The 14,517-nt window shown below is 44.4% G+C and overlaps 1 protein-coding gene across 1 annotated transcript in view; it reads right to left on the bottom strand.

Moving 5' to 3' along the window:
* TULP3 (TUB like protein 3) overlaps positions 1-14,517 on the bottom strand; it is a 53,169-nt gene that overhangs the window by 26,455 nt on the left and 12,197 nt on the right. The window contains 1 exon segment of the mRNA XM_049772479.1: positions 7,461-7,512. Within this exon segment, the coding sequence (XP_049628436.1) occupies positions 7,461-7,512 (52 nt within the window).

The following is a 14,517-nucleotide window of genomic DNA, read 5'->3' as shown; positions in this document are numbered from 1 at the left end:
CAAATTTGAGTATTTTGGTAAAACTAGTACAAACAAAAGAAGACATTTATAGGAAACGATGACTTTGTATTATTTTGTTAGTTTAGTGAAACAGGGAAGCCTGCCCAGGCAAAAGCTTAGTCAAAAGGGTCCTTCAGTTCACTGAAGTAGGACCAGTTGGACACGAGTGGTGCCGGGATCATGAGGGTCTGCCTCTGATGTGCCCACAGGACTGAAGTCAAGGCAGTTCCACAATCCCAATAAAAAGATCTGGTATTTTGCATGAATTATGATAAGGCATTTTGGCCCACGTGAAATTAAAAACAGCTACGAAATGCTAGTTTTGCACAGCTTGCAGAGCAGCATACTGTGTAATAATCAAAAAGTAGAAACAGCAGTAAACTGGAAAAAAAGTATTGATATATTTTCAACATGAAAGAAATCTGCTAACTCAGAGATGCAGAAACCAAAATGCCACATGCTGAAGACCAGATCTGAAGCTAAATTCAGACCTTGAGTCCTGTGAGGATCTGGGTTCAAACTCCCATGACATCCCCTAAATATATACAGGGACATCCCCTCCCCAAAAAAGGCCTGGTTTTAAAAATATGTCTGAAATCAGAAAAAAATCAAAACAAAAATGTCTAAAATTTTTAATAATTTTTTGGGACTGTCCCATGGGCCCATACGTGGTGGTGCTTAGGGCCTCTGGGGTGTCCATGATCGAACCCAGGACCATAAACACACCAAGCACATGATCTACCATGAAAGTCACATCCAGAGTACTAAAAAATGTAAGAATTTTAAATGGTGAATTTTTTTGAGCCACACCCGTTTAATGCTCAGAGGTTACTCGCTCAGAAAATTGCTCCTGGCTTGGGGGGGACGATATGGGACGCCGGGCGATCGAACCTCGGTCCTTCCTTGGCTAGCGCTTGCAAGGCAGACACCTTACCTCTAGCGCCACCTCACCAGCCCCTAAATGATGAATTTAAGGTTTTACCTGCAGAAATAAACAAATCTGAAAGAATCTACTCAGGAGTAACCCTTGAGCACCAGTGGGTGTGTCCCCCCCCCCCCCCAAAAAAAAAAAAAAAACAACCTCTAAATAATAATTTAGTTACATGGATGGTGGAGGAAAAAAAAAAGAAAACAAAAACCAGAGCAATAGCACAGTGGTAGGGTGCTTGCTTTGCATGCAGCCAACCCAGGATGGACCCGATTGGATCCCCAGGCACCCTATATGGTCCCCCAAGTAGCTCCCTGCCAGGAGCTACTTCCGAGTGCAGAGTCAGGGAGTAACATTTTCTGAGCGCTGCTTGGTGTGGGCCCCAAACCATCCCCTCCCCCAAAAATAAGCGAATAGGAAGAGAAACAATATGTAGGGATATGAGGTGACAGAGAACCAAGGAGCAAGATTTCCGTGTGTCACTAGTGTCCATGTAGGGACAGGGTTGTCCTGGCCAGATATTCTCGTGTCCTCCTTTCATCTGACAGCTACAGACCTTTAGTAGAGGTGAATTTACTCAGACTGTCAGCCATTAATGATACCTATCACAGGTCATGTTACAGGACTCTTACCTTACTGGGATTTCAAACTTGGCAGGTTGCTTTCTGATTTACACAGTATATGATTTGGTTTTGGTTTTGTTTGGGGCCATACTCATGGCTTGTGCTCAGGGATTACTACAGGCTCTTGCAGTTAGGAATTACTCCTAAGAGTTTAGAGGACCCTATGGGATGCCAGGAATAGAACTCGGGTCTCCTGCATGGAAGAGAGTAAACAAGTATCCACAGTACTAACCCTCTGGGCCCCGATATAACACAGTACATGGTAAGAATCAATCAATAAAACAAGTTATTTGATGAGGATCCCCTAACACACACACACACACACACACACACACACACACACACGTACATGTTGGTCAGTGGATTCAGAGACACAGCTCAGTAGAAACTCAGAAATCATTCCTGCTTGGGGGATGCTATGGGGACGCCAGGGATTGAACCAGGTCCATCCTGGGTCAGCCGTGTACAAGGCAAATGCCCTATAACTGTGCTATCGCTCAGGCCCCACTAGGAAACTATTCTTTTGTTTTGTTTTGTTTTTGCTTTTGGGTCACACCCGGCAGCACTCAGGGTTACTACTCCTGGCTCCTTCACGCTCTGAAATCGCTCCTGACAGGCTCAGGGATGCCGGGATTCGAACCACCATCCTTCTGCATACAAGGCAATGCCTTACCCTCCATGCTATCCTCTCTGGCCCAGGAACCAATTCTAAAGACACACATGAAGGCTAGTTTACTCCTACAAATGAACCGCTGACTTAACAATCATGATGCCTGTCTATGTAAAGTCCCTTAAAACTGAATATAAGGATGTATACTGAATTGGGAGTGGGGTATAGCTGAATTGGGGATGGGAGTATCTGAATTGGGGTTGGGGACAGGCGGCACCCCAGCCTCTCCCACTTCTGTGGTCCATCACTACCAGAGTTAACCACTATCCCTGATAGAATAGTGCTGGTCCCTCTGGGAGGCAGCCCTGCTCTTGACCCTGATGTTCCCAGAGAGAAATTGCCGATCCAGCCTGCCTCCATGTCCCCGTCCGCGTCCCGGTCCCGCCCCCCCCCCCCCCCCCCCCACGCTCCACTTGGGCATCCCCCATCCTCCAGTCCTTATGGTCTCATCACATTTTCTAGTGTTCCATCCAGTCTGGGGGTTCAGAGGCATGTACCTAAAATCGTCCCCATAAACAAACAAATGAAAAACAAAACCAAGTATGTTGAACTCTGGAGTTCAGACTCTGGGGTCTGAGATGGTCAAAGGGCTTTGAGATATCAGTGATTAAATCACCCAACATTCCTTGCACCTTTCAGAAGAATGAAAAGCATTGCTGTTAGTGCTGCCTTTTTCACTGTAATAAACTTGGGTTCTGCTTCCTTAGAGATCTCTCTGCCCTGAAATTTCATCCAATGACAAGCCTGTTCTTATCCTAAAATGCAGATACGGAACATGCCAGTCATGTTGTTTAAGACCCTCTCTGGTCTACAGAATTATTACCTCTGCAGTCCTGGTCCCTGTCTCTAGCTTCCTCACTCCAGTTATTCTGCAGTACTTCGATATATGTGTTGTCTTCGCAAGCCTAGCCCCACGAAAACAGAAGCTACTTTTCTTTGTGATTACCATCATATCAAAGGTTTCTCACTTAAAGACCTGGGGCACATAAACCTTCATGAAACATTTAAGGCTAGTACAAGTAGGTAAGGCATTTGCTTGCCTTTTACAGGCTGACCCAGGTTTGTTTGTTTGATGCCAGGTTCGATCCCTGGCATCCCAAAAGGTTCCTCAATTACCATGAATGCTTTTTCTAATTTATAAAATTCAATACCTTTGTCTACCCAAGTAAGATCCTCAACAAATCTGGTGTGAAGGGCTGGAGTGATAGCACAGCGGTTAGAGATATTTGGCTTGTATGCAGCCAATCCGGGTTCGATTCCCCTGCATCTCATATGTTTCCCGCAAGCACCACCAGGAATGACCCCTGAGTGCTGGCAGAGCCAGGAGTAACCTAGCAGTTGCTTGAGCACTACTCTTGGCTCAGTGCTTGGGGTTGCTTCCTAGATATTCATTCCTTTGGTACCAAAACAAAATCCCCTGAGCACCAGCTGACATGGAACAAAACAAAACAAGTATCAATCCACAAAAATTGTGGAGCTCTGTGATAAAGCACTTTCCCTTGCATATGTGAAAACCTAGCAATGCAAAAGAAAAAAGAAGAAGGAAAAAAAGCAATATGTTTGGGGAGAATTTTTGGTTTTGTTTGGGGGGCCAGTCCCAGCAATGCCCAGGGGTTACTCCCCGTTTCTGCATTCAGGAATTATTCCCGGCAGTGCTCAGGGAATCATATGAGATTCTGGGGATCAGCCCTAGGTCTGCTCTGTGCAAGGCAAGTGTCCTTATCCTTGGTATATCTCTCTGGCCTCTGAAGAGAAATCTTATTTTTTTTTTAAACTTTATTGATGATTTGGTTGGTTTCTGGATCACATACATCAGTGCTCAAGGGTTACTCCTGGCTCTAAACTCAGAAATCATCCCTGGCATGGGAGAACATAAGGGGATGTCGGGGGATCGAACTGTGGTCTGTCCTAGGCTAGATCGAGGCAAGGCAGAGATGCCTTATTGCTTGCGCCATGGCTCCGGCCCCTTTGGATGAGAAATTTTAAAGAGGCTGAAGTGTTGTGTAGGGTAAAGTCCTGACAACACAAGGTCCTGGAGCACCACCAGAAGTAATCCTTGAGAACCAAATAAAAACAAAATAAAATAAAATAAAAAAAATGTCCCCAAACATATTGCTCTTATTTCCTTCCTTTCTCTTTCTTTTTTTTAGTTTGTTTTTGGGCCACACCCTGCAGCACTCAAGAGATTATTCCAGGCTCTGAGCTCAGAAATGATTCCTCCTGGCAGGTTCGGGGGTGGGGAGAACCACATGGCATTTCAGGGATCAAACCTGGGTCAGCTCCGTGCGAGGCAATGCCCTGCTGTGCCCAGTTTTAATATTTATTGGTAGAAATATATCTCAATATATATTTTTACTTATAAAAATCCTACCTTCTCTTAAGGGTTGAGTTTTGGTTTCATTTTTAGATTTGGGTCATACCCAGCAGTGCTCAGGGGACCATACAGGACAGGGGTCTTCAAACTTTTTAAAGTGGGGGCTGGATTACTGGTCCCTTAGAAAGCTGGAGGGTCGGACTATATGAGCTACTAATTCCTACTCCACAGCTGCACATATCTTATATAAATAAAATGAAAACCCTTTATAAATAAACAGATCACGCGCCAGTATTTCAATGGGAACTGTGGGCCTGCTTTGGCTAATGAGATGGTCAATGTCCGGTTCCATATTTGTCACTGCCAGCCGTAACAGGTAATGCAAGTGGGCATCAGTTAATCTTGATCTGGTTGGAGATTTCAGATGTTTCATTCTTGAAAAAGTCTGTTCACAGGCATAAGTGCTACCAAAGATGGTGACCATTTTGAGTGCATGGTTCCTGATATTTGGATAAACACTGAGTGTATATGCTGGCAGGTATCTTGGACAACCAAACAGCGCTCACTGCTGTGGGCCGGATCAGACTCCTCTGCGGGCCGCATGTGGCCCGTAGTTTTGAAGACCCCTGATATAGGATGTTGGGGATCGAACCCAAGTCAGCCATATGCAGGGCAAGTGACCACCTGCTGTACTATTGCTCCAGGCCCTTCCTACAGATTTTTTCATTCTGTATATTGAAGTTCTTTTGCTTCCAAGGTGAAATTAAACATAATTATCTAACATTTGATTCTTTATAGTTTCTTTAAGGTCTTAAAACTACTATTTTGAGGAACCAGGTATATTGTATCCCTTTATTATGACCCAAAATAATATTTTCACTTATCAAAAGCATCACCGAAAAAAAAGCTAGCCAGTTTAAATTACATGTTATGAAATACATGAGAAAAAGAAGTATCTGGGGGCTGGAAAGATAGCCGTGGGAGGTAGGGTGTTTGTCTTGCATGCAGAAGGATGTGGTTTGAAATCCCGGCATCCCAGATGGGTCCCCCCGAGCCACCAGGAGCGATTTCTGAGGCATAGAACCAGGAGGAACCCCTGTGCGCTGCGGTGTGACCCAAAAACCAAAACAGAAAAAGAAAAAAAGGGGCCCGGAGAGATAGCAAGGCGTTTGCCTTGCAAGCAGCCGATCCAGGACCAAAGGGTGGTTGGTTCGAATCCCAAAAAACAAACAAAAACACACAAAAAAAGAAAAAAGATAAAAAGAAATATCTGTTCACTATTATATATCTCTTGCTGTCAAAAAAAAGTCAGGTTGTTAGAGAAGCCTCAGTAAATTCTCTTTTTTTTTTTTTTTTTTTTTTTTTGGTTTTTGGGCCACACCCGGCGGGGCTCAGGTGGCTACTCCTGGCTGGTCTGCTCAGAAATAGCTCCTGGCAGGCACGGGGGACCATATGGACACCCGGATTCGAACCCAACCACCTTTGGTCCTGGATCGGCTGCTTTGCAAGGCAAACGCCGCTGTGCTATCTCTCCGGGCCCAAATTCTCTATTTTTAAATGTCTTAATCCACTTCCTCCTAGAGAGGATCTTGTAAATATTAAATCTGTGCTGTCTGTAGAAATAGTCCAAAAGCTTAAATAAGAACCCAAAAGGACAGTTCTTAGACTGCATTTTGTTTGCCTTGTTTTTCGGCCACACACAGCAGAACTCTGGGGTTACTCCTGGGTTCTGCACTCAGAAATCGCTCCTAGGCAGGCTTGATGGACCATATGGGATACCGTGAATACGAAACCTGAGGTCTGTCCCAGGTCAGCCGCGTGCAAGGCAAATGCCCTACCGCTGTGCTATTATCACTCTGGCCCCCCTAGACTGAATATTTTCACCTTAAAATCATGTCTAAATCTACACACATATGTATGAGATGCTGTATATTCAAGTTAGCATTTCAAGTAATACAAATACAATTAGTAGCCATTCAGCTAAGCATTATTCATGAAAATATTCTGCCCTTAGGGAAGGAAAAAATGTTAATGAAAGACTTTCATAGACATCAATATCAATGTCTTGTCTTTCTTTTTATAAAACTTTCTTTTCTTTCTTTCTTTCTTCTTTCTTTCTTTCTTTCCTTCCTTTCCTTCCTTCCTTCCTTCCTTCCTTCCTTTCTTTCTTTCTTTCCTTCTTTCTTTCCTTCCTTCCTTCCTTTCTTCCTTTCTTCCTTTCTTTCTTCCTTTATTTCTTCCTTCCTTCCTTCCTTCCTTCCTTCCTTCCTTTCTTTCTTTCTTTCTTTCTTTCTTTCTTCCTTCCTTCCTTTCTTTCTCCTTCCTTCCTTCCTTCCTTTCTTTTTCTTTCTTTTTCTTTCTTTCTCTCTCTCTTTCTCTCTCTTTCTTTCTTTCTTTCTTTCTTTCTTTCTTTCTTTCTTTCTTTCTTTCTTTCTTTCTTTCTTTCTTTCTTTCTTTCTTTCTTTCTTTCTTTCTTTCTTTCTTTCTTTCTTTCTTTCTCCTTCCTTCCTTCCTTCCTTCCTTTCTTTCTCTCTTTCTCTCCCTCTCCCTTTTCCTCTCCCTCTCTCTTTCTTTTTTGGTTGATAAGTTTCTGGCCCACACCCAGCGGCACTCAAGGGTTCCTCCTGGCTCTGAGCTCAGAAATAGTCCCGGCAGGTTGGGGAACCATATGGGATGCCGGGAATCGAACTGGTTCCCTCCTGGGTCAACCGCATTCAAGGCAAATGCGCTACCGCTGTGCTCTCTCTCCAGTCCCTCATCATTCTGTTCAATGCATGAACCCCAGCGAGCACTGACTGTCATCCAAGCTGTTCCATTTCCAGGCTTCTTTCTTTGGCCCCACCAAAGCCTCAGTTACTTAAGAACATCATCATCATTATCAAGGTCCACGGGCAGCGAACTGATTTCAAAGACAGGTCGGCTTACCTGATTGTCTAGTTTCAGCTGTCGCAGCCTCAAAGACTCATCATCGAAGTGACTGTATGACAAAGAGAAAAAAGTCTAGTGAAAACCCTGAAACCAAGTCAGCTTCCTCCTTTCCAAGCATCTGCTCCTTTAAGGCTGTTAATTCTGCCTTCGCCTGGCAGCGAAGTTTCTCAGGCTCTCTGCACTGAGTGCTGGCAGTCAAGTCAGTTGGTTGGTTTTTCTGGGCCAAACCTGGCAGTGCTCTGAGGTCACTCACTGCCAGTGGTGCCTGGGGAACCGGGTGGTGCCGGGGGGTCAAACCCAGGGTGCCCACTTGCAAAGCAAATGCTCTAGCTCTTAGAGCCATCTCCTAGAACCAGGTTTTGTAATTAATTTCCTAGAGAATACGGGCTTTTGGTTTTGGCATTTTGGCCATACCTGGAGGTGTTCAGAAATTACTGCTTTTTTCTCTACCCTCCCTTCCCCTTTCCTCTCTCCTTCCCTCCCTCCCTCTTTCTCTCTCATTCATTATTTTGGTTTTGGGTTTTAGGTTCCCAGTATCCCCTATGATCCCTGAGCCTGCCAGGAGCATCACCGGTGATGCTCAGGGGTTACTCCTTGCTATGTGCTCAGAAATCACTCCTGGCTTGGGAGACCATATGGGACGCTGGGGAATCGAACTGTGGTTCATCCTAGGCTAGTGCATGCAAGGCAGATGCCTTACCACTTGTGCCACCACTCTGGCTCCCCAGGAGTGATTTCTGAGTGCTGCCAGGTGTGACCCAAAAACAAAAAAAAAGGGGGGGGTGGGGAAATGTTGGACATACAACTACCATTCCCTTGTGGGGAGTGATAAAGATGGATGGGTTGTTGGGGCTTAGTGCTCAGGAATTATATGTGGGTGCCGGGGACTGGAATGAGGGCAAGTGGCTTCCACCCAATCTTTCTCTTCCCTTACCCTCCCCTCTCTCCTGTTCCCTCTAGCACATCTCTTAAGACCTTTAATCAGAGCAGAAACAGGATGTCTTAACCCCCTGTCTTGACTCCACTTACTTCATCAAGTCTGGGCAAGCCAAAGGCACGATTACACTCGCCACCTATAATCAAAGCACTCTAAGCTCAACACCAGAGGTGCGAAAAGATGCTCCATAAAGGTGATGTTTAGCCTTTGACACATCAAAAGCTGCACTCTCTGACCTCTTGTTTTAAATGATCACTAAGCGGGTGGGATCTGTTTGATGCTATGCCTGTTAAACCTGAACAGGATTCTTGCCTAAGCTGGAATTAAAGCTTACCGCAGTTGCATGGTCCCCATTCGTATTTGCTTCCCGCTGTTAATAAGAACCGAATCTGCTTAGCAAATTCGATATGAAGAAGAAATAATTTCCACAGGGTCAAGGCAATGAGAGGACCATATTTCCCTGTCATTCTTTTTATTTTTTATTTCATTATATTTTGTTTGACTGGGGGCGAGACACGGTGGTGCTCGGGTTACTCCTGGCTCTGTGCTCAGGAATTAGTCTGATGATGCTCAGGGGACCATAAGGGATACTGGAAATTGAACCTGCATTGGCCGTGTGTAAGGCAAATGCCCTACCCATTGTACTATCTCTCTGGAGCCCTCCCCCCCCTTTTTTTAAATGACTTTATTTTGGGGGCCAGAGAGATAGCATAAAGGTAGGGTGTTTGCCTTGCATGCAAAAGAATGGTGATTTGAACCGCAGCATCCCATATGGTCCCCCGAGCCTGCCAGGAGCGATTTCTGAGCGAAGAGCCAGGAGGAACCCCTGAGCGCTGCTGGGTGTGACCCAAAAACCAAAAAAAAGAAAAAAGAAAGAAAAGAAAAGAAAAGAGAAAGAAAGAAAGAAGGAAGGAAGGAAGGAAGGAAGGAAGGAAGGAAGGAAGGAAGGAAGGAAGGAAGGAAGGAAGGAAGGAAGGAAGGAAGGAAGGAAGGAAGGAAGGAAGGAAGAAGAAAGAAAGAAAGAAAGAAAGAAAGAAAGAAAGAAAGAAAGAAAGAAAGAAAGAAAGAAAGAAAGAAAGAAAGAAAGAAAGAAAGAAAGAAAGAAAGAAAGAAAGAAAGAAAGAAAGAAAGAAAGAAAGAAAGAAAAGAAAATGACTTTATTTGGGACCAGAGTGATATCACAGTGGTGGGGTGTCTGCCTTGCATGCTGCCGACACAGGACAGACCCAGGTTCAATCCCCAGAATTCCATATGGTTCCCCAAGCCTGGCAGGAGCAATTTCTGAGCACAGAGCAAGGAGTAACCCAAGTGTTGCTGGATGTGGCCCAAAATGCCTCCCTCAAAACATGACTGACTTGGGGCCGGCAAGGTGGCACTAGAGGTAAGGTGTCTGTCTTGCAAGCGCTAGCCAAGGAAGGACCACGGTTCGATCCCCCGGTGTCCCATATGGTCCTCCCAAGCCAGGGGCAATTTCTGAGCGCTTAGCCAGTAACCCCCCCAAAAAAATGACTGACTTTATTTAAACACAGTGATTTACAAGGTTCATAATACAGTTGTTAGTTGAGCTTTTATTACTCCCCCAGCTACAAAGTTGTTCACGACTGAATTTCAATCATGTAGTGTACAGCACCCTTCACCGTCTCTGTCATTTTTTTCTTAATAAACTTCCTGTTTGCTGAGAAGGAACTGCCGTCCCTAAACACTCGTCTTGAAGAACACGAGCACTGCAGTGCTGGCAGGGAAAATGCTCGGAGCTACACTCAGTTAAGTGCTCCAGTCTCCAGCCGGTGGCATACAAGTGTGTTCTCATATTGGGCCCCATCTACCCAGCTTTTTTTTTTTTTTTTGGTTTGTTTTTTGGGTCACACCAGCAACACCAAGGGGTTACTCTGACTCTACACTTAGAAATTGCTGCTGGCAGGCTCGGGGAACCATATGGGATGTGAGATTCGAACCCATCCTTCTGCATGCAAGGCAAATGCCCTTACCTTCATGCTATCTCTCCGGCCCCTACCCAGCATTTTTTTTTTTATGAAGACTAGGACATGTTCCTAATCTCTTGGCATTATTACCACTTACTTGTCTAACATGTAAAGGGTAAAAATCTGCTAAAGGTTCGGGACAGGAATGTGGCTCCACGGTAGATCAGTTGTCTTGTGTATGTGCAAGAGAACTTGGGTTCAACCCCCAGAAGCCAAAATAAACCATCAAATAAAAAAAAAATCAGGGGCCCAGATCTGCCTTGCGGTTCAATCCCCCAGTGTCCCATATGGTCCCCCAAGCCAGGAGTGATTTTTGAGCAGAGTCAAAACCTCTGAGCATCACCAGGTATGGCCCAAAAACAAAAAAATAAAATAAAATAAAATTAAAATATGTATATATATATATATATTTATATATATCAGGCTGGTAAGATAATACAGTGGCCAGTGTGCTTGCTTGCCATGCCAGCCGTCAACTAGGGTTCAATTCCAGCACCTTAATGTAGCCCCTGACTCCAAAAGTGATCCCTGAGAGCAGAGCTAGAAGTAAGCTCTGAACACCACCAGAAGTGGCCCCAAAACCAAATGAAAACCTGCTACAAAAACCTCTATTCTAGGAACTAAAGAGAGAGTACAGTGGGTAGGGCATTGCCTTGCATGCAGTGACCTGGGTTTGATCTCTGGATTGCAAACGGATCCCCAAACACTACCAGGAATAAATCTTAAGTTCAGAGGCAGGAGAAATCCCTGAGCTGAGTATGCCCCCCACCCAAAAAAATAAATAAAAAAAACCCAAGAAGCAAATAACACTCGATTCTATTGCTCCTATGACACCTGCACTATATACACATTTTTAAGAATCACTAATTGCTACTCAGGGTATAAGTGGGGGCAATTCCTTGCTTCCTGAGCCTGGCTTTTCTCTCTTTCAATAAGGCTGTTGATAAACCTGTTAATAAAATCACTAGATATACTGAAAACAAGGCATGCATCTACAAAGAAAGGATAGTGACATCTGATCTAATAATACAACACTGTGCATCAATGGAAATGAATTTCACAAACTTGACTTTATGAATTGACTAGAAGCATAAGTAAACAAGAGGAAAATTACATCACATTTAGATTTCCTGTCATATGAAATTTAAATCATGACAAATTAGAGTACTTATAGAAAAGAGGGTAAGACGAGAATAAAGAAGAAGAAAATAATATTAACAACAACAGGGGCCAAAGAGATAGCATGGAGGTAAGGCGTTTGCATGCAGAGGTCATTGGTTTGAATCCTGGCATCCCATATGGTCCCCTGAGCCTGCCAGAAGCGATTTCTGTGCTTAGAGCCAGGAGGAACCCCTGAACACTGCCAGGCGTGACCCAAAAACCAAAACAACAACAACAAAAAGTCCAAGCACAGCGTACACATTTTAGGCCACCCTTTTGGGGGGATGTTGGGGCTACATGAGGGTCTATGCACAGGGTCTATTCCTGGCTCTGTGTAAGGAGCATCCTGCAGCGTCAGGAATCAAACCAGGGTCAGGGCCAAGGTGACCACAGGAAAAGCAAGTGCCTTATCTCCTGGCCCTTCTCCCTGGCCAGTTCATCTTGGACGGAGTGCCAAGGTCACTCCATGAAGAAAGGACAGTCTCTTTAACAAGAGCCAATGGACAACAAGCTGTCCACATGCCAAATGATAAAACTGGACCTTTCTCTAACATCATACACAGAAGCAAATCAAAGACCTCAATGTAATCGCTAAAACTCTAAAATTATCTGAAGCAAATTAAAAATAACAACTTCAGGGCCTGGAGTGATAGCACATCGGTAGGGCATTTGCCTGGCACATAGCCAACACAGGACAGTCCCTGGTTCTAATCCAACATCTCATATGGTCCCTGAGCTGCCAGGAGTAACCCCTGAGCACCGCCAGGTGTGACACAAACAGCAAAAAAACAAAAAACAAAAAAAACTAAAACTTCATTACGTAAGATTTGGTGACAGATTGTTAGATGTATCATGAAAAGCATAAGCTACCAGACAGATACATGGAACTTCATCAAAATTTAAAATAATGCAGGGAGCGAGAGAGAGAGAGAGAGGGAGAGAGAGAGAGAGAGAGAGAGAGAGAGGAGAGAGAGAGAGAGAGGAGAGGAGAGAGAGAGAGAGAGAGAGAGAGAGAGAGAGAAGAGAGAGAGAGAGGAGAGAGAGGAGAGAGAGGAGAGTGAGAGAGGAGAGAGAGAGAGAGAAGATCAAGGTGTGCACATGCCTGGCACAGGTAACCTGGAAACCTTCTGGATTAAGACTCAAACAACAGGGTCTGCGAGCACCACATGGGCAGAGCAACAAGCTGAAAGTAACCCCTGAGCATCAATAGGTATGATGGAAAAATAATATATATATATATATATATATATATATAAATAAAAGTGTTGGTGAGGATATAGAGAAATCATAATCTTTTAGGCCACTTGTGAGAATATACAATGGTGCAAGATCCTTTGAAAAACAGTCAAACGGTTCCAATGATTAAACATTAAAGTTACCATGTGACCCAGAAATTCCATCCCAGGTTTACCCAGAAGAGATGAGAACACATTAACCATGCAACAATGGTGAACTTTTTTTTCTTAAAGTATTTTCATTTAGTTGAAGGAATCTGGTGGGGGTGGTGGGGAGGACGACAGATTTGCTATTTTTGGTTTGGAGGCCACATCTCACAGCACTCAGGGGCTGCACATGCAAGGCAAGTGCCTGAATCCCTATACCTTATCTCTTTGGGCCTCAATAAAGGACTTTTGAAATAATGCATACGTTATTTAAAAAATACATATTGGGGGCCGGAGCAGTGGCACAAGCGGTTGGGTGTTTGCCTTGCACACGCTAACCTAGGACAGACCGAGGTTCAATCCCATGGTGTCCCATATGGTCCCCCAAGCTGGGAGTGATTTCTGAGCACATAGCCAGAAGTAACCCCTGAGCATCACTGGGTATGGCCCAAAAGCAAAAAAAAAAAAAAAAAAAAAAAAAATGTGTATGTATATATAATAAAGGGTTTATTTAGCATATATATCTATGCTAAATAAACCCTTTATATATAAATTTTTTTCTTGGGAGTTTTTCTACATGATTATAAAAATGAAACATGCCCACTATATAAATTTTGTAAAAACGTATACACTGGCCATGTATGGCTCCTGTGGTGGAGGCTTTGAGTTCTGTTGTGAATCCTGGGATTGACCTCTAGACTCCAGCATTTCCAGGCGTGGCACCCATGACTGCAAAAATATGTATAAAATAACTACATAAATACATAATTCTACAGCTTGAAATGATCACTAGTAGCACTGGAGCAAATGTCCCTCCAGATATTTGCCTATGTTTTTTGTTTTAGGGCCACTCCTGGCAGTACTCGAGGATTACTCCTGACTCTGCGCTCAGAATTCGCTCCTGGCAGGCTCGGGGAATCATATGGAATGCCATTGCTCAAACTCAAGTCGGCCACATGCAAGGCAAACTCCCTACACACTGTACTTTTCCAGCCCTTGCCTAGATTTTTATGCATTTCAAATAATAGTTATAATTTAAATGGCTAGATAATCTCTATCATACTGACAACACAAAATAGTTTTTGTTTTTTTTTTGGGGGGGGGGTTGGGCCACACCCAGTGAACTCAGGGGTTACTTCTGGCTATGCGCTCAGAAATCGCTCCTGAGACCAAATGCAGAGCAGGCTTGGAGCGCACTGTCAGGCGCACAGCTCTGCAGCGGGGCAAACGCCTCGTTGCCTGCAGCCTGGCCAGCTGTCCCCGCATTGTCCCTGGATCCCATCGCAGAGATCCGGGGTGAGCGTCTCAGATGGGTTCACAGCTGTGATTGTGATGTCAACAGTCCCAGAAGCCTGATCGCCACATGTTCCTGGCAAAGAATACCTTGGTGAAGAGACAGAGCTTGGTGACAAGAGGAGCCTTTGAAAAATAAAACGAGGGGCCGGAGAGATAGCATGGAGGTAAGGCGTTTGCTTTTCATGCAAAAGGTCATCGGTTCAAATCCCGGCGTCCCATATGGTCCCCTGTGCCTGCCAGGAGCAATTTCTGATTGGAGCCAGGAGTAACCCCTAAGCACTGCAGGGTATAACCCT

The sequence above is a fragment of the Suncus etruscus genome, chromosome 4 (genome assembly GCF_024139225.1).
Source record: "Suncus etruscus isolate mSunEtr1 chromosome 4, mSunEtr1.pri.cur, whole genome shotgun sequence".
Classification (NCBI taxonomy): domain Eukaryota; kingdom Metazoa; phylum Chordata; class Mammalia; order Eulipotyphla; family Soricidae; genus Suncus; species Suncus etruscus.
The sequence above is the reverse complement of the archived record's forward strand: the minus strand, read 5'-3'. Positions and strand labels throughout refer to the sequence as shown.